Raw genomic sequence first — 19,041 nt, 5'->3', positions numbered from 1 at the left:
AAGTGGTTACAGAGCTAAGTTATGAAATTGCAGATGAGTTAGTGTACCCTCTGATGAAGCTATAGGTTGACAATGGGAGGTCTTCTTACACCAAAGTTAAGTCATAATGACATCAACAGTCTAGATGCTAGACCTCCATGGAGGAAGAATTGATAGTTTGAAACTTTAAAAGTGATACATTTTCTGTAAATTTAGATTTATTTGTCTTGTAATTATCTATATTAAATCGAATTATTTAACTTTTTGTTTGGAAATATTCCCTCTGATTATTGAATCTTCCTTCTTACACCTTGAGAAAAATCCCCTTGTCATAACTAAACTAGTTTTAAGCCATCAGAAGTTTAAACAATAATGAATGAATTCTTTAAAAACCACATTATGTGAAAAATTAGTAAACTCACAGAGAAGTGAGATGCAGAGGAAACATGCTTATGGGATGTCCACCCGTTTGCCCCTTTCAGCTCTAGAACGCTGCTGAAATATACTTGCGAGCAATGTGTGGAGATTCCTATCGCACAGGGTCTTCTACCTCTGTGAGCGTTGCAGTATAGAGTCGGTGTTGGACTTTGCCCTAGACACCACTCGACCACTGAAGTGTACCAAAAGAGTACTCTCTATTCATTACTTTTCTGTTGTAAACTAGAGTATTATCCCAAGTTTTCTGTATGTAATTAGAACAAATAATAAATGTATTTGTCAAAGTACAATTTTAACCAACTTTATTCAACACAAATTAAAAACAAAGTGAACAAGTAAACATTATAACCAGCTGATAATAGTTATAGAATAAATAAGCTAATAAGTGTAGGTAAGCTTCGGATATATCAATCTTTGTAAATTTAGTCGAATTACCCATTCTGGCCAAAATATCATCAATGCGGGGCATGTTGTGTTCTGGTATTACCAAATGGGGATTGAGGGTTACTTTGTAGTCTCCACACAGTCTGATATTCCCATTTGCCTCCATAATCGGTACAACTGGAGTAGCCCAAGAACTCTGATTCACCTTTGTAATTATACCTTCTTTTTCTAGTCTGTCGATTTCTGCACTAACTTTTGCTAACAAAGCATAAGGTAGTGGTCTAGCTTTTTTAAAAACTGGTGTAGTGTCAGGCTTTAAGTTAAGAAGTGCTTCTCCCCCTTTGAAACTTCCAACTCTTGGTTCAAATATGGATTTAAATTCCATTAAAATATTGTGTACTTTGGGATTTGAGTGTTTAACTCTATTCAAGTCAGCTCCGTGAACGTTATTTATGTCTGACCAATTTATTTTAGTCGATCTCAGCCATTCCCTACCAAATATCGTATCTCTATTACCATCGACTATATACTACAATATATACTATATAGTACAATGGAAGATATTTGGTTTGGTTCCCGTAACCAACCTGAACAATGGTTTTACCCAATGGAACAAATTCATTTTTGTTGAAATCTCTTAAGATTATGTCTGGATTCATTAAAGGTCTGTGTTTTGGAAAAAACTTGGAAAAGTTACTTTTTGACATCAAAGATCTGCTCCTGTATCTAGTTCAAACGGAATAGTTTTCCCATTTATTTTTATGTTTAACATAATTTTCCTAAATTTATCTTCTGAGGTATTCATAGAACAAATGTCAAAAACATTAGTTTCCTTATAGAGGGATCTAACAGAATTGTTCATATTTTGTTGTAGAAATATTTCACTTTGATCTTCGAACGAGTCTGTTATTTGTTTTACATTTCTTGAAGTAGTGTTAAATGTAGTCTTATTTTGTCTTTGCAATTTGATAGGTGCATTAGGATTCCTAAAACAAATCTTTGCTAGATGCCCTATTTTTTTACAGAAGTTACATGTTGTATTTTTGTGTTTGCATTCAGATATGTATTCATGTAACTCTCCACAACGGTAACATTGTTTAAGATTGGTACTGTTTTTAGGTTTTTGAAAACTTTTCTGTTGTACAACAGTTGTACAACATTTAAGTTAACTGGCAATTCATTGTTTTCATGATTGAATTTTGATTGGATTGTTATTGAATCGTTTTGAGCCTTTTCAATTACTTGAGCCATGTCTACAGCTTTTTCAAAACTCATATCACTGTCACTTAGAGTAATTAATCTTGTCTGTATTTTTTCATCCCTTAGCCCGAGTATGAATTGGTTTCTCAGGGCTTTTGACAGAAATGTGCCGAAATTACAATATCTAGACAACTTTCTAAGATCCAATGAAAATTCAGAAACGTTTTCTCCTTCATATTGGTGTCTACAATGAAATTCGAATGTCTCTGATACTTCATTTGGTTTCGGTGTAAAATGTGAATTAAGAGTTTGAACTAATTCAGCATAGGATTTAGTACAGGATGCAATATATCCCTAAGTTTACTGTAAGTGTCTGATCCAATACAGTGAAGTAACGTAATTTTCTTTTTATCTTCCGAAATGTTGTTATAAATGAATGATATCTCTAGTCTTTCCATATACATTTCCCATGTTTCATATCTTTCATTAAAGGGTCCAATCAATGCTGAGTTAATCATTTGAATGTTTTGAGAGGTATTTGAATTACTTGTACTCACCTCCATCGTCGCCAAATTGTTCTGTATGTAATTAGAACAAATAATAAATGTATTTGTCAAAGTACAATTTTAACCAACTTTATTCAACACAAATTAAAAACAAAGTGAACAAGTAAACATTATAACCAGCTGATAATAGTTATAGGTAAAGGTAGACATTTAGGATGTAACACCAAGCAATGAAGGAATACAGCCATTACATATGCATTTATATAACGATGTACAAAGTGGCAAATAATTACAAGTACATGATTCTACAAGTATGTGACCGTTTAAACAGAATGAATCCATAAGTCACTATAAACTGGACCCAGCTTTACCTATTCATTGGGATTTTAATGATGATCCTGACTAAAGAACAGTCGATTTTAGTTGTAACAAGACTAATCACTCATCTAACAATCACCTTAAAGTATTACTTTCTCACCCTATACATAGTGTATGGAGAAAGTAGTGTTTAGTCAAAATTTTTTACTTTTGAGTGGATTTATCTGTTTTTGATACCCCTGAACCCAAAAAATTTGGTTTAAAAGTGATGTATTGTCTTGTGTGTGTAGATGTGTACAGAGCTGAATACCTGTAGTGGATTTTGATGAAAATTGGTATGTAGGTACTAAATCAAATCAAGTCAGTTTTATTTCCACAATATATACAAAATTTACAATTTTAAAAAAAATACGAATATAGGCCTATAGTCTTGAAGCATTATACAGAACATTGTTTACGTAAAATAATTCAAGTAAAATTAAATTTATTAATAGTATAAACTTAAATACTAGTTGAAATATGCTTGCTCCGGCTAGAATAATAACCAAGGTAATGGAAATGAGTCTACATAGATCTCAGTGGTCTGTGCGTATACTCGAGTTGTTAAAAATTTTATTTTTTTGAGCTAATTTGCAATTGAAGACAAATTTTTAATTAAATAAAAATTTACTATATGCTATGGGAACGTGATTTAAAGACTATATACAAAATGGGAGGTAAGGTAATATTCATTTAAATTGTTATCAACAGAATTGTTTAACGGGGAAGCCAATAAATAAAATGTAAAAGAATTAACTAATTAATTGAACACTAATCCTTGGTATCCTCACTCTCCAGGTCATTGTTTCATTTTTTCAAATTTTTTATTTTTAATGTTGATGTTTCTATAAAAACCCAAATAATAACGGGAAAATCGGATTAAAACTTTTATTCCCTGAAATTTTGAACTGGTACAAATCCCGCCGTTCAAAAGTTATTTTCCCATAAAAATACCCCATAAAAACAAAAGTATAGGATTTTAGGAAAAAAGCTAGTTTTAATTAAAATAAAAATTGTTATAATCTATATATTATTCTTTTAATTTCTAAACAAAATAGTGCAATTGGTGTAACAATTACGGTTAAAAAGCTATTGCAACTTTTGTGGTTTTAGCGAATTTCCTATATATGGAATAAGGCACTGATTTACTTTTTTGTTTTTGAGGCCAAAAACTCCATCCAGATTCATATTTATGTGTGCCCGTTAGCGCAATAACTCTAGCAAAATTGATCCGATTTTCATTAAATTTGGTACAAACGTGTGTAAACCTACGTTTATTCAAACGAGTTTGCTAACTAGCATAATCGGACTATGGAAACTGAGGTTTATGGGGTAAAAATTTATTTTTCCCATTTTCAACCCTAAAAACACAAAATTTCAAAAATAAATAATTTTGTACCTACCGTATGTTGAAGCGTTGTTGCCCATTTAGTCCCATGTTATTCTTATGGGAAATAAACTGTTGTTTGCTTGTTTATGGATATATTTTAATGAAATTTGCCAATTTTGTTTACTTCATTAAGCTATCAACATTTCAATAAAAAAAACACCTCAATATCTTCCCCGTTGCAGCAAACTAAGTACTCACTAAAAATCTTATTTAAATAGGAAATAAATCTGACAATATTTAGGGAATATTTTAGTATAAATCAAGCCGGGTAAATTAAAATTCATTTAATCTGCAGGTTTATGCTTTTTTTTTGCAAGCTTATGGGAGAAAGTATGTGCAATGAATTGTATTCCTGAGTATGTGTCAGATTGCTCTGATACCGTTTTTTTATATAGGCCTACCTTATTTGCACCAAGGTCTCACTAGAAAAACAGCCATGCTGCAGCGCGGGTAGCGCGTGGATAGTTGTACGAGTAATGTTATATCTATGGTTGTACTAAAATCTAAAATCATACCATTTAAAAATCTGACAAACAGCCAGTTTATTTACTTAAACATATGGGATATGGCAAAAAGGCAGTGAATCTATCCACTAATGTGACGTCATGGATCCTGCCGCATGGCCTGTTTTTTCTAGTTTCTAGTGGGGCCTTATGGTTGCACCCCATCTCGCAATATTTATTTAGTGATAAAGTGATGATCGTGCCAACATAACATTAAAGGGTCAACATGATCTGTTTGATAATCCGCCTTTTTTACACCTAGCATTCATATATTCATCTTAAATTACTCAAGTACGATAATGGTACGATGCTGCCTCGGTGAAGTTAATTAGTGGGGGTGAAAAATCACATCGCAAGTAAAATTACCTTACCACCAGGGTAATGAATCAAGGAATTTGCAATTAATTCACCTAACAAATTAAATTTACGTGCCACTGACCTCAATATCTTTCAAAGGAAATTCACGTGTGTAGATTCTAGAAATTAGTGCTACAGTATCCCATACTCTTTTGCTTAAAAGGAGACCACATACTTAGTCACATAGACCCAAACAAAACAAGAAACAAACTACTTCACTTATAGATTAGGAGCAGCAGAAGTTGAAGTGATTTGATTACTGAGCATGCACACCGATATATACTGTACCACACATCTATGTTTTTAACTAACAACAAAAAATAAAAATTATCTCTTAAAAAGAACATGTTTGCTAATGGACAACTATAGACAACATTGAGGTCTCATGGGTAAAAAAAAATACCAACCAAGACCGCCGCGTCGGCAATAGATAAAAATACCCCCGCCGCAGCAAACCTGCCGACTAAGCGAATTTCCATTTGTCTGAATTGATTTTCAGTTAAATATATTTTATAACATTAGGTTTAACGAGTACCTAGGTTTGCTGCTACAAGGAAACTAATAAAGTGTGTTTTTGAGTAAAATATTGATAGCTTAGTACAAAATAAATAAATTTGCCAAGTTTGATCAAAATATATCCATAAACAAGCAAACTACAACATTTGACAATATTCTCCATAAGAATAACATGGGAATTTTAAATTTACAATTTTTTAAATTTTCTCCGTTACTAATAATCGAACAAAAATACTTTTATATACTAAATTATTTGTTTTTTTAAGCTCTTTAAAAAGGTCCAAAGAGAAATCGGGAAATTTTGTGTTTTGAGGGTCAAAAGTGAGAAAACCCAATTTTTACCCCATAAAACCCCCCGTAAAGCCCCGTTCCCATGGTCCGATCGTGCTGGTTCGCGAACTCATTCAAGTTTATCCCGCTTTACACCTTTAAACCAAATTTCATCAAAATCGGACAAAAATTACTCAAGTTATCGCGTTCACGGACGTATATATATATATATATATATATATATATATATATAAGTCTATATATATATACATATATAAAAATTTGAACGAATGGTGTTTTTGGCCTCTGGGGACATCAAAATGAAAAAGTAAATCGGTCCCGGGTCTAGGTCTTACCGTGCCACCTACGGTAATAGCTACTTCCCTATAGGGAAATTCGCTAAAAGGAGTAACAATAAAACTTAACCTAATCGGCTGCCGGTCTGTCTGTCTAGCGTCAGCGTAGCGTTTGTCAATAATTACCTTATTTTGATTTTTGAATATATTTTATTACAACTAACAAAAACTCTACATAATTTAGCATGTTTTATCATGTAAGTAAGCTTGCAAATTGGCACCGATAAATAGGCTAAGAGTTTTCAATGTACCTAATTATCTCATGTAGGCCTAGGCCTATGCTAAGTTAATTGATTCAATGTCTAGACCTGGGCTATTCAGTCCTTTATAAAAATATAAAAAAACATTTGACCCAATAGGTTATTTATATTTATGCCTATATTAGAACAATATTAATATATACAAGGACTTGAATAACTAAGTTTGTTACAATCCTACTTATTTGGTTAGCTTTTTGGTCAGGCTAAGTTTGGTTACTGATATTTTTATATTTGAAAATATGATGGAGTCCAATAACGAAGTTTTGTCAAAGAAATTTGGCAGTTTAGCAAAAAAATACAGCGTAATACCTATAGGTATATTCACAAGATAAAGGACATGTTCATGAACACAATAGTATCAAGGTCATATACCAGGAACTGTGGTCATACAAAAGGGGCCTAAAATGAAAAACCACCCATGTTAAAATCTATTGGTGGCTTTTTTGCGGAAAAATACGACCGCGTAGCGTAATAACTATATAGTCGCAAGATAAAGGACGTACTTTCACACACACAAGATGAATTTAGGCAGCATGTTAGTCATTAAGTTTTAAAAGGGTTGCCACCTTTGGATAGGAAAAAGAAAATCGGGATGAGCTCCCTCCCCTCAGGAAAAACATGGATTAAAGGGTCTGGAGTCGGGACTGTCCCGACAAGATCGGGACTCGTGTCAATCCTGAGTTTAGCATTAAGCTACTTGAAGTTGCGAGACCCCCGAGATGCAAGCACTTTGTGTAAATTACTTTATGGGGAGGAGGAGCTTGAATCAATTATCAATCATTAAGATGGGGACGCCACATAGGTGCATATTTTAACCCAAATATGAGCGAAGGATGAGTGTAGAATGGTGTGTGATGACCTGTGTAGCTTTGTTACTGACTAAGATCAGCTGTTTCATTAGCCAGGATCATTTATTTAAAGGCCAATGATCAGGAACAGCTGGGTCCAGTTTCGAACCATCAAAAAGCTACTGACTTTTCTCAGGATCGAACCGGCGACCTTTTGAATAGTAGGCGAGCACTATAACCACTCAGCTACCCAGTCCAGTTGTTTTTGAGGCTCAGTGGTTGCAACTGTGGGGCTGGAGAGTAGTGCTCATCCGTCTCTCTCTAAAATCGAGCGGTCCCACTCTCCAGCAGCTGTTAAATCACTCTCCCTGCCCTCCATGGGTTGCTACTTCTTCTGCATTAAGTCATCAGGCTGATTTCTTAACAGCGATCAGTAAGTGGTGCAGCAAAGGAATGTTGTCTACCCTATTTCAATCCGCTGATGTAGTGTTCCTGTCTCAAACAAGATATAGAGACTTTAAGTGTAAAAAAAAAAACATTCTTTTTACAAAAAAGTGTAAATATATATAGCCTACTTGCATATTATTTCAGATATCTCTTGAGCATGAGATCCTGCTTCACCCACGCTATTTTGGACCTCAACTCCATGAAACAGTGAAACAGAAACTCTACACAGAAGTTGAAGGTACTTGTACAGGAAAGTAAGTCACTGTTTATTTCTTACACATTTATTTAAATCCAGGGCTATGAATTAATGATGCTATCTTTCTACCAAAAATGATTGACGTTAGATTGTAACAAGACCAGGGTTTGGACAGTTCCCTTTCAAAATGTAAAAAATGCCACTGGCATAAAAACACAAAATAAAAATAAAACATTGGAGTTATTGGAGTATAAGCCTAACTGTACCTACTTATTGATTATTTGATTGATTATTGAAGACATTTTATGACTTGTAATGTTCCAGATATGGGTTTGTCATCGCAGTTACAACAATAGACAGTATTGGAGCAGGTATTATCCAGCCTGGACAGGGCTTTGTCGTCTATCCTGTCAAATACAAGGCCATTGTTTTCAGACCTTTTAAAGGCGAAGTCCTCGATGGAGTAGTAACCCAAGTCAATAAAGTAAGTACTAATTGGTCTGTGACAAGTGAATTTGTGTTTTTAAAATTATTAATTGTTGCTGGAGTGTATTTTTGTGGATTATTTTTATGAAAAAAGGATATTATGTTTTGAATAATTTTTATTAGACCTAGGGCCTATTCCGTTTTTTTACTGAAAGCAGCATCTGATATCTATTGAGTCGTAAGTTAATTTATAGAAAAAACAATAATTGCAGTGCTTTAGACTGTTACTTGGATTTGCTTGGTTTAAACAGACATTTGCCTACGACCCATACATAGGCCTACTGTTTTGTACGTCACATGTACATACATATGTAAAAACCCCTGTTTGTACAACACTGTTCAGATGTTATTGCTGTATTTTTTTGCTGTTTGTTCTCTATGTATTATAGTGATTCATTGATGGATTTAAAGCTTTTTGAGTGTAGTAGTTGTAACAGCAGTGTATATTTATTAAATTATAGCAAACTTAATATTCTATTTTTTTTTTAGGTTGGAATGTTTGCTGAAATTGGCCCACTTTCCTGTTTTATTTCCCATCATGTAAGTTTTTGAGATTTTTCATTTTTTATGTCAGAGATATTGCAACAATTGGTTGTAGGCTATATTGCATTAGCTTTTTTTCCTATACTGAGATTTTTGTTCCTCCTCTTAGCAGTTTCTTGTTTGAGAGGTTGAATGTATAATGTCATTAACAATTAATTAACATAACGGTGATACAATAGGAAATTTCCCCTTCTTCAAATGACATCTAACTTAAAGCTGCTGACAAACACATAGGATTCAAGATAATATTAAGTTTGTTTAAGTGTGTAGATCATTTAAACCATTGACCCAGTGTCGCACTTTGTACTAGCATCTAGACTACTTCCTTTACAGGTTAAGTGTAAGAAAGGGCCATGTGGCCCTAACTTTGTCTGTGTAAATTAACAATTTTTCATTTCATTTCATTTTCCTTGTTACTGTTGATAATTAAGTACTTTTTATCCTTCCGTATTTGTTATTTTTAACTTTTATTCTGTTTCCAGTCAATCCCTGCAGACATGCAGTTCTGTCCGAACTTCAATCCTCCGTGTTACAAGTCAAAAGATGAGGTAAAAATACTAATTATCTGTCATTAAAGGATATTTTTGATTAATGTACAAACCTTAGGATTTTGTTTACAGTATTTCATTATAGTGTTAACCGAGCACCATGGAAGTTACATAGTAAAGAATAAAGTATAATTAATTAACTTATTGATTACTGATTGTCAATAGTAAGATCCTTCCAAACAGGAATAACAGCTCGTAAATGAGCCATTGTCCTTTTTCTGCCACAGACTGTGAGCCAATTCATTCTTTATAGCATAGATTGAAGGCTCGTTTATAAGCCGTTGATTGTATTTAACTAAATTGATTGAACTGTCCATGAGCATAAATATTTTCTACTTCAATTCTACATTTCAATCTACTAGAAGGAACGGAGATTACATAAATCATGTGGTCTTATTATGTAGATGACCTTAAAGTAGCAGTACTATTCCTGTTCAGGACAAGGCCCCACTAGAAAAAACAGGCCATGCTGCAGCACGGACAGCGCAACACTACGTCACAGTGGTGGATAGTTGTACTAAACTCTTACCATTAAAATCTTACAAACAGCCAGCTTGTTTATTTACCTAAAACATATGGGAATGGTGGCAATGAATTTATCAATGAAATCCATCCACTACCGGTAGTGTGACGTCATGCATCCTGCAGTATGGCCTGTTTTTCTAGTGGGGCCTTGTTCAGGAGGTCAAAATACATAAATAACAATTGGTTTCAGACCATTACTCAAATAAAAAATAAATTGATTGGTTATTTTTTTTCAAACAGTTTTGAGTTATGTTCAGTATTTTTGTACTTTACAACTAACATTTGTTTAGGTATATCATTATTTATCATTATTGTTATGTTGTGCAGGATGTTGTTATTCAAGAAGATGATGACATAAGACTGAAAATAGTAGGAACTCGAGTAGATGCTTCTGGAATTGTGAGTATTGAAATATTGCAATTAAATTAATTGCATATTCTTACTGTTTTACGTGACTTTTGTCGATTCATGAACATTCTAATGATTTTATAAGTATGATTTTACTAGCGGAAAGCAGGTGTAACTGAACGGGAAAGAGTTCACACCAGCACAAGAAGCACACAAAAATTACTCTATGTATAGAACATGTCATTGTTGATTTGTTTCTTGTGCCAGAGTTAACTCCTTTCGATTCAAGAAAGTCTGTTATCCTAACCAAAATCCTTCAAACATAAACCTTGGTGCTACATGTTACTCCCTCAACCTGATATGCCAAACAATATTGAATAAGAGTATTATGAGGTGTATTAACTAAATAATCCCTGCTGAATTGACACGATGTTATATAGCATGATTTGACGCTCACTGCAGAACCAAAAATGGGTGATTATAAAATACAATATCATATCCATTTCTCCCACCAGTTAGGAGCTGCCTATGAGCCCTTTCACAGGACAGTGGCTCCTCGCACAATTGCTAACTGGCAACCGCAGTGGCAGTAACTCGTTGCCGGGCATTGAATTAAATGGGAGCCTTCAGACGAAGCCACTACTGGCCGCCACCACGGAACCGTGCGCATAAACTATACTGGGGTAAGACAGTTTACGTGCAGAGGCAGACGCACTTGTGCTAGTTGTGGAGTGGTTTTGTGTTATGTTTGGTTTGTGTTGTGTTTGTGTTAAAACACCGTCATAACCAGCATTAAAACAGATTTGTATAACTTAAAAGTTCATCAATTGACTTTTTGGACATCCGGATATAGTTTAAAAAAACCTTTTTTGTCGGCACACAGTTTTTCAAGCGTTAAATAAAGGCCATTGTCCTTCCTGGAGGTTAGAATTGGATGGACATGGAACATACGCCTGTGTCTTCGCCTTATTTTCTCGATTAGTAACGCGAGAAGGAGAAGATGTTCATTGCTCGTCAGCATCTTCTCAAAACTAGTTGTACGGGGGCTATCGGTGGAGTCAGTTGCCTGTACCATCAACTGCAGTTTCCCGGCCGGTAACCAGAGGCAATTACAAGTGGTAGCCAACAGTAGCCTTGTGAATGGCCCTATGGAATGCATTCATCATACCCACTCACTTTTTGTGTAAAACATTAAAAAATTACTTAATTACATTAAAATCTCTTTTTCAGTTTGCCATTGGAACCTTGATGGATGATTACCTTGGTAAGTATATGAATCTCTATTCGAGTTGTCCCAAAAACCTTGAGAGTAAATCACTTAAGATTTTAGTTTATAAAAATCTAAATACAAGTTAATTCATGGTATTTATGTAAAATTTCAAAAGCATACAAGTAGTATCAGTATCCTTGGTGGTTATTTTGGATACAGTATTCTATTAAATTCTAGCTGATGACTATTACTTAAGAGCTCATAATTCATACTTTTACGTTAAGATTATCACTATAAATTCAAATACTTCTTTGCTTCAGTTGTTAAATAACAAGTATTTTTTGTGATTTTGCTGAAATCTTTTGCACATTAGACAATTAAACAGTCTCAGTTTACATACATAATAATCCTTATAATACTGTACAAACGATGTGTCAAAATTAAGCATTTTTTGTGTAGACGCCCCAATTGTCTTTCACCAATTCCTGTAATAAAAGTCCTCGGGCTTTGTCCCAAAGGCCATCAAAATCCCAATGTATTTCTTATGAAGAAAAGATTTTGTTTACTTAAATAGACGAATAATTTGTACTTATTACAGCTGTTCATAGTAAACACATGATACATACGAGAGCGTTCGTTTTCATTGTGAGTTAGTTTTTAGTTTCCATAACTGGAGAGCGTTCGTTTTCAGGATGAGTTTGTTTTCAGTTTCGTTGGAGTGATTGATTACCGGTACATTATCTTTGAGTTGACTCTTTTAAGACATCGGAAATTATGACTGTTATTCGTTTTTATATAGCACCTTTAATATTTTGCAATTGCTCGAATTCGAGCAAAAGGCACTAGTAATTATTATTAATCTAACCCTTTCTGCCTTCTTTATGTTTAAATTAACGAATGATATAATTATAGTTCGGCCGCTTAGAAAACGACCTGCGCACTAATGCTAAACCAATGCTGGAGGAGGTCGCTTTCTAAGCGGCCGAACTATGGTAGTGAAATTTTCCTTCAATAATGCTGGTAAAAATGTAGTCAATATCCTCAAGACATAATTTTACACATAACTAACATCATAGACAAAAGGAATTAAATATATACCGTCAGCTGTGCTGCGGTTACCATTGATTCTGGCGCACACCGCTTGGAGCGCTGTGTAGTTAGCAAGAAACTACACGGCGCTCCAAGCGGTGTGCGCCAGAACCTATGGTAACCATGGTAACCGTAGCACGGCTGACAGTCTATATTTAATTCTTTTTGTCAATGCTAACATTTATTTCATTTTATGATCTTATTTTTTATTTTTATATATTTTTAGGGTTGGTGTGCAACAGCTAAGATGGGCCAAAAACAGCTGTACTGATCAATCTCAACTGGATGCATTATTTTACAATACAACTATTTTTTACCAAACAATTCTTTGAATTTATTTCTCCTCTCACCATCTTGTTTAACCATTTTGAGCTAATTCTTCAACCTGTAGAGTGTATGTGTATAATTAATGAAAAATTAAGAGAGAAAATGAATAAGCCATGTTAACAAGAAGAAGAAGAACCATAAATAAACAATGTTTAGTTTTACAATAATGAATTGTTTAACATGATCAGCTGTTGTAATTATTTATATACTTATATATTGTACAAGCTTTGACTATTACAAGCTAGAAAATATTAGCTTTGAATATTGATTCTAAACAAAATTGTGACAGATTGTGCTTATCTAAATTACTAATTTCTGTTAAATACACAAACCTTTTTGTCATGACAAACTAGTGGAATGACTTTTCGCGAGCTATAGCAACTAAGACTAAGACCCATAAAGTTGGTCAGCAACAAAAATTAAGGTACCTATATTTTTAGTCACTACCTTATTATGAGACTGGCTTACACAACTATTCTTTTTACTTTCTCCCCCTATACATATTATATGGAGAAAATATTGTTTTCTTCAAAATGTTGGAGTTAGAGTTTTGAGTGGATACATCAGTTTTGGGTCCTCCTGAACCCAAAAAAGTGGTTTTCGAAGTGACGTCTGTCCATGTGTGTGTGGATGTGTACAGAGCTATAGACCACACCTGTGGTTCAATTTTGTTGAAACTTGGTAAGTAGTTACTAACCCATGGTATTTCCAGGATTTTTTTGAAATTTTGATTTTTAATGGTGATTTTCCCATAAAAAACTGAAAAATCAAATTTTCTCAAAAATGGCCTGGACGGTTTTGATAAAAATTTAGTATGTTGTAGCCCTTTAAATTATAAACAAAATGGAAGAACTCACATTCCTGTAAAAATTACAGTTCAGAAGTTTTATGTTATTATCCTATTGGAAAAACCATGAAATAAGAGAAAATCGGATTTTAAAAAAAATAGCCGGATTTTTTACACCGCTGGGAACGCCGTGTGGTTACGTAGCGCGTAGACCGTAACTACATGGCGCTCCCAGCGTTGTGCGCCAGAACCTATGGTAACCGCATAACGGCTGACGGTCTATATTTAATTCTTGTTGTCTATGGTAATAGAATTTTAGAACAATAATGAGACTACTTCCCTATTTCCATTCAAAGCATGTTCCAGATTTTACAATTGGATAAGAAGTAGTCTATTTACAGAATCTAAAATCAAGGGATTTAGTTGTCATAACTGTGAAATCACATTCAAGGGAAGTAAGTACAGAATGTCGTGTCATAAGATCACAACGGCAGAGACAAAATACACATCGCAACCTCATGACTTTTTTCACCCTCCTCATATTCCTGTTTGAGTTTGAGATGAATTGTTTCCTAATCTAGAAAAGGAGTAATGAAGTCCTAATAGAATCAACACTTGCACTGGCAGAACCTTTCCTGTCACATTAACAAATTCCAGTATCTATATACACAGTCACCGACCATGCCAAGATTAATCATCTCTTCAATGCTCTTTAAGTCCAATTTAATTCAATTCTTTGATACACATTGCAACACTCTGGGGTGCTATTTTAAGCTGGATAAATGCAAGATGGTTATAAAATGTAGTTAGATTAATGTTTGCTGTTTAATTAGCCAGGACCATTAGTTGAAAGCTGTGTATAGTCAATGTTGAAAGTCAATCGAGGACAGCTGGGTTCAGTTCTGTTTTGTTATAGCATTTGCCCAAGGTCACTTAGTTAGTTAGTAGGAGGATCTCAGTTAGTAGTTTTTCGATCATTCGAAACTGTACCCAGCTTACCTTGGTCATTCAATTAATTTAGGCAAATACGAATTTTATATTATGCTGGGGATGGTCCACACGAATACTGATGGTCATTTTTTAATGAGAGCATATATTATACTTCAGTAAGGTTTTGTTACAGTGTTCATCTAACGCAATGGGAAGGAGAGTATGAGAAGATCTAATTGGCAGCAGATTGTTTCCCGCGATTTCAGCTTACTAGCTAAACAGTTGGACAGCCTGACAACGATGACTTATTTGAGACGTCTAGCGTAATGTCGTGTTTATGTCCTTGTAATATATTTTACTACGATGTACTTACGATTTTCTTTGTCATGTATAGCGATTGTTTTGAAACAATAATAATCATTTAGTTAATCATGACTAAAAGTAGGCAGCCAGGAAAGCCAGCCAAACTGGCAGGCTCTGGTCGAAAACTTGTAAGTGCGTTTAGACCTACATCGGATACTACCCCAGTGGAGGATAACGAATTTACAAAGGCAGCGAAAGAAATCTGTCTTGGTTTGGCTATATTTCGATTCATTTTTGGTCGTGAAGACGAATCTCAGGTTAGTAGATTTACTATTTGGTGCTAAGCTTTTATAAAATAATTTTTACATAGGCTTCACTTACACAATTGGGCTAGTAAGTAGTTAAACTTTGCAACATGGATGACATTGTTTTGTTTACATCAGCCAAACGAAACCAGAGCTTTCAAGGATCTGGCTTCGGTTTTGAAAAGACTTAAAGTGAAATACTGTTCATTTTACCGTAAAGTGCCTAGAAGAAGTTAATTTGTTGGGATCTAATATAATGCCTTGGCCTCTGATCAATATTTTAGGTTAGCCAATGATGCAATTAACTTAACTTGCTAATCTAAAGCTTGTGTCATTATCCATGGTTGGTAGGCATAGTTTTTGCAATAGTATTACCTTAGCATAGCTTGATAGCTACCGCATTGATGTTTGGCACACTAAGTATGCCTACCGTACCTTAAATAGGTGAGAGTTATTTTGGCTGCACTTTACTGTAGGCCCTACACTCTTTCGAATAAAAATATCAATCGATATATCGATTGTTTCATTCGATATATCGTTTGGTGAGTTAGGTAAGGTTAACCTAACCTAGGCCTAACTAACCAAACGATATATCGAATGAAACAATCGAATAATCGATATTTTCATTCAAATGAGTGTAGGACCTAAAGTAAAGTGCAGCCAAAATAACTCTCACCTATTTAAGGTAGGCATACTTAGTGTGCCAAACATCAATGCGGTCCTACACTCTTTCGAATAAAAATATCGATCGATATATCGATTGTTTCATTCGATATATCGTTTGGTTAGTTAGGTAAGGTTAACCTAACCTAACTAACCAAACGATATATCGAATGAAACAATCGAATAATCGATATTTTCATTCAAATGAGTGTAGGATCTAAAGTAAAGTGCAGCCGTTATTTTAAAACCAAAGTATGAGTGTAGTATGAGGGGAGGGGGTTTGTTTCTTTTGGTTTTTTTTTTACCTAGACAAGTGGTTCCATTAACCAGTGCCATTTATTTAAAGCCTAATTTAGGCTATCAAGGACTGCTGGGTCTAATTATTCCATCCGAAAGCTACCTACCAATTCAGTAGTAAGTTTAATATGTTGTAGGGTAGGTTTACGCTATTTTACAAGCCCATATTTAACTTTCATCAGGATCAAACTGATGACCTTTTGATTACCGTTTCAGGCAAGTAGGCTACTTACTATGACCACTATAGCTACCCAACTAAAAGTCCTAGGTTTACAGTTTAAGTAACATATAACCTAAAATTTAACTTAGGCCTAACTTAAAATCATGTCCATCGTAGGCTTCTGAATCTAAACATAACTTAAGGTATTTTTGTATTACCAGGAGGCCACTTTTATATTATTAAAGACAGATTTTTTTAACTCGAGACCAAACTAGCTACATAATTGGAAGGAACATAATTTAATTGACTTACTGTAAAATTTTGACACAATTAAGTTTAGGCCTACAATTATCGACTTTTGAGTTCTACCTCCCAGAAGGCAGCAATGTCGGCGAGGATTGAGTTGAATGCGTCGCCGCTACCAGCTGGCTCATTTACTCCGCCAAGTAGGTATAGCGTGATGCGGCGGTTATGTTTTGTTGGGTCTATGTGTTTATGTTTATGTATGCGGTTATGAGTTTGTAGGACTTTCGTCGTTTCATTATGAATTGAATGATACCAGATGAGTCATCCCTCAGGCAGGACACTGATCCAGATATAGGCGGTGACAGGTGATGCGCACGCTCCGATCAATGACCTGACCTTGGCCCACTTGGAGGGGATTTGGTGTGTGAAAGTATGACTCATCTGGTATCGCTTGATTCATAACAATTACGAGGAAAGTCCTACAAACATATTTATGATAACTCGACCTAACATAACCGAGCAGTGTGCTGTATAAGGGTGACCTCCGGATAATACAAAAATACCAAATATAGTTTACACGTATAAAACTCAGACATACGTACCTAATACAAATCAATATAGACTAGGGCCTAAACTTAATTTACTAAGCTTTGAATTCTCAAGTGAGTGGAATTTTAAGGAATAACTGCTAGGCCTAATTTAGCGTTTAAATTTGATTTTATACAATAAAGTCAAGATGTTTTCTTAATTTTTATGTTGCTTTGTTCACAGTTGCCATGTCTGCAGATAACTTGGCTTAAGTACCTATAGGCTTTCCTGATCATGTTTAAGTCATAAGATGAAGTTTAGGTGGCAGTAGAAAATATTTTATCACTGTAACTTAATCAAAAATGTTTGTAAGTTAAGTTAGATATAAGTTAAATCATAGTTACTGTAAAATCAAAGTCCCAGAGGTGAGTGCATTATCTAATTCCTAAATCACCTAACTCTGAGGATAAATTATCTCATTGAAAAAATAAACAAGACCATAACTTACGCTTATTAACTTAAGCCAACACACACATTTATGATTATTATCCTAAATGAATTTTCTATGTCCATTGAAAAGTCTTGGAACCTATAATACCAGTATATTATTATTTTCTAGAGTCCTCCATTTCACGGATTCAGTCCACACGAGATAAAATTTGCTGCAGATAAATGTTCTATCAGAAGACGACAAGTAGAAAATGAACACAAAGCACGGGGAGTTTTGTTCAACCCATTCATGGTTGGTAAACAACGGACAATACCTTTGTCATCTCCTTTCGGAGGAACTTCTCAAAGTAGGCCTAGTGGTGCAATCAATAAGCAAGTTTGCAAGAGTGAAGATGTAAAACATGTGCCAAAGCCTTCTTCAAACGAGAATATACTCAGGAAGAAAACTCTCAAACATCAAATGCAGAAAGCTGTTAAGTGTCCAGGAAGAAATGGAGAAACTCCCAGTGGAAGCCCCAATCCTATGAGGAGTATTGCGAGAAAATTTGTGTTGCCAGTGCGTAGTGCCCACTCGTCCAGAGTTATCAAGCCCAACAAGAGATTCAGAGACATCGACGATGATACAAGTTCTCATGACTCCAGTGAAGGTATCAGAGTAAAGAAATTGAGAGTTTCTGTCGATACTACTGACGATGATTCCTCCAGCTCTTCGACTGGGAAGAAACGTAAGTTTGCTTGCTCAATTTTATTTTCCTGCCTGCAGGTAGGATAGGCCTTATTATTAGTTAATTTATGTTTTTAGTTCTGGCTAAAGTTATTTAGGTTAAAAAGCTTGGATTATGAACGCTGTTTTTTATGTCACTAAGTTGTTATTTACTAGGCCTATGATAGCCTACATGATGTAATCTTATGGTCTTACGTTTGTATTATAATTGTTTATTTTTGTGTACCAAGTGTAATAAGGTCCAACAAGTTGCTAGTTGGTTATATATAATGCATTTTTTCTCAAATTTTCCTATAGGGTAGGCCTAACTAACAGTAGGATGAAGTGGGGTAAGTGGAACCAGGGGGCAAGTGTTCATCATGGCCTCTTAACAGTAACGTATCCAACATTACTCTGGGTTTCATAATACCTCTGCTTATCAATCAACTGATACCGTATGAGAAGTTTCAGCTTTACAATTGCCATCCTATTGTGTTCTCTGGACCTTGTTGTATTACCTGAGCAATGTAAGGTCAAAGTTGAACTACCGTATGCTAAAACCTGGTTCCACTTACCCCACTTCACCCTAGCTATTTCTTGTAATTCGTCATTGAAATACCTAGTTCCAGGACCACTGTTGGCAACT

General features: G+C 34.7%; 2 protein-coding genes across 2 annotated transcripts in view; both read left to right on the top strand.

Moving 5' to 3' along the window:
* The first annotated feature begins 6,315 nt into the window (after positions 1–6,315).
* On the top strand, positions 6,316–13,029 carry LOC128992642 (DNA-directed RNA polymerase II subunit RPB7). Its single transcript, XM_054416329.1, has 8 exons — positions 6,316–6,453; positions 7,896–8,005; positions 8,272–8,431; positions 8,923–8,973; positions 9,459–9,524; positions 10,377–10,448; positions 11,628–11,661; positions 12,923–13,029. The coding sequence occupies exons 1-8, from the start codon at positions 6,442–6,444 to the stop codon at positions 12,940–12,942; spliced, it is 525 nt and encodes a 174-aa protein (XP_054272304.1). The 5' UTR covers positions 6,316–6,441; the 3' UTR covers positions 12,943–13,029.
* Positions 13,030–15,149: 2,120 nt separating this feature from the next.
* Positions 15,150–19,041, top strand: part of LOC128991588 (histone-lysine N-methyltransferase trithorax-like) — a 30,420-nt gene continuing 26,528 nt past the window's right edge. The window contains exons 1-2 of the mRNA XM_054414602.1: positions 15,150–15,360; positions 17,862–18,417. Of these exons, the coding sequence (XP_054270577.1) occupies positions 15,172–15,360; positions 17,862–18,417 (745 nt within the window). The 5' untranslated portion in view covers positions 15,150–15,171. The remainder of the gene's footprint in view (positions 15,361–17,861; positions 18,418–19,041) is intronic.

This window comes from Macrosteles quadrilineatus, unplaced genomic scaffold, assembly GCF_028750875.1.
Source record: "Macrosteles quadrilineatus isolate MER2022 unplaced genomic scaffold, UCM_ALF_1.0 Scaffold_4__1_contigs__length_99947679, whole genome shotgun sequence".
In the NCBI taxonomy this organism is placed as follows: Eukaryota; Metazoa; Arthropoda; class Insecta; order Hemiptera; family Cicadellidae; genus Macrosteles; species Macrosteles quadrilineatus.
The sequence above is the reverse complement of the archived record's forward strand: the minus strand, read 5'-3'. Positions and strand labels throughout refer to the sequence as shown.

What these genes read in the sequence shown, in the direction of transcription:
- LOC128992642 (XM_054416329.1), top strand. An exon ending in GAAGGTACTTGTACAGGAAA is followed by an intron (nt 8,006 to 8,271) that starts GTAAGTCACTGT and finishes GTAATGTTCCAG; the next exon opens with ATATGGGTTTGTCATCGCAG. An exon ending in GTTACAAGTCAAAAGATGAG is followed by an intron (nt 9,525 to 10,376) that starts GTAAAAATACTA and finishes TATGTTGTGCAG; the next exon opens with GATGTTGTTATTCAAGAAGA.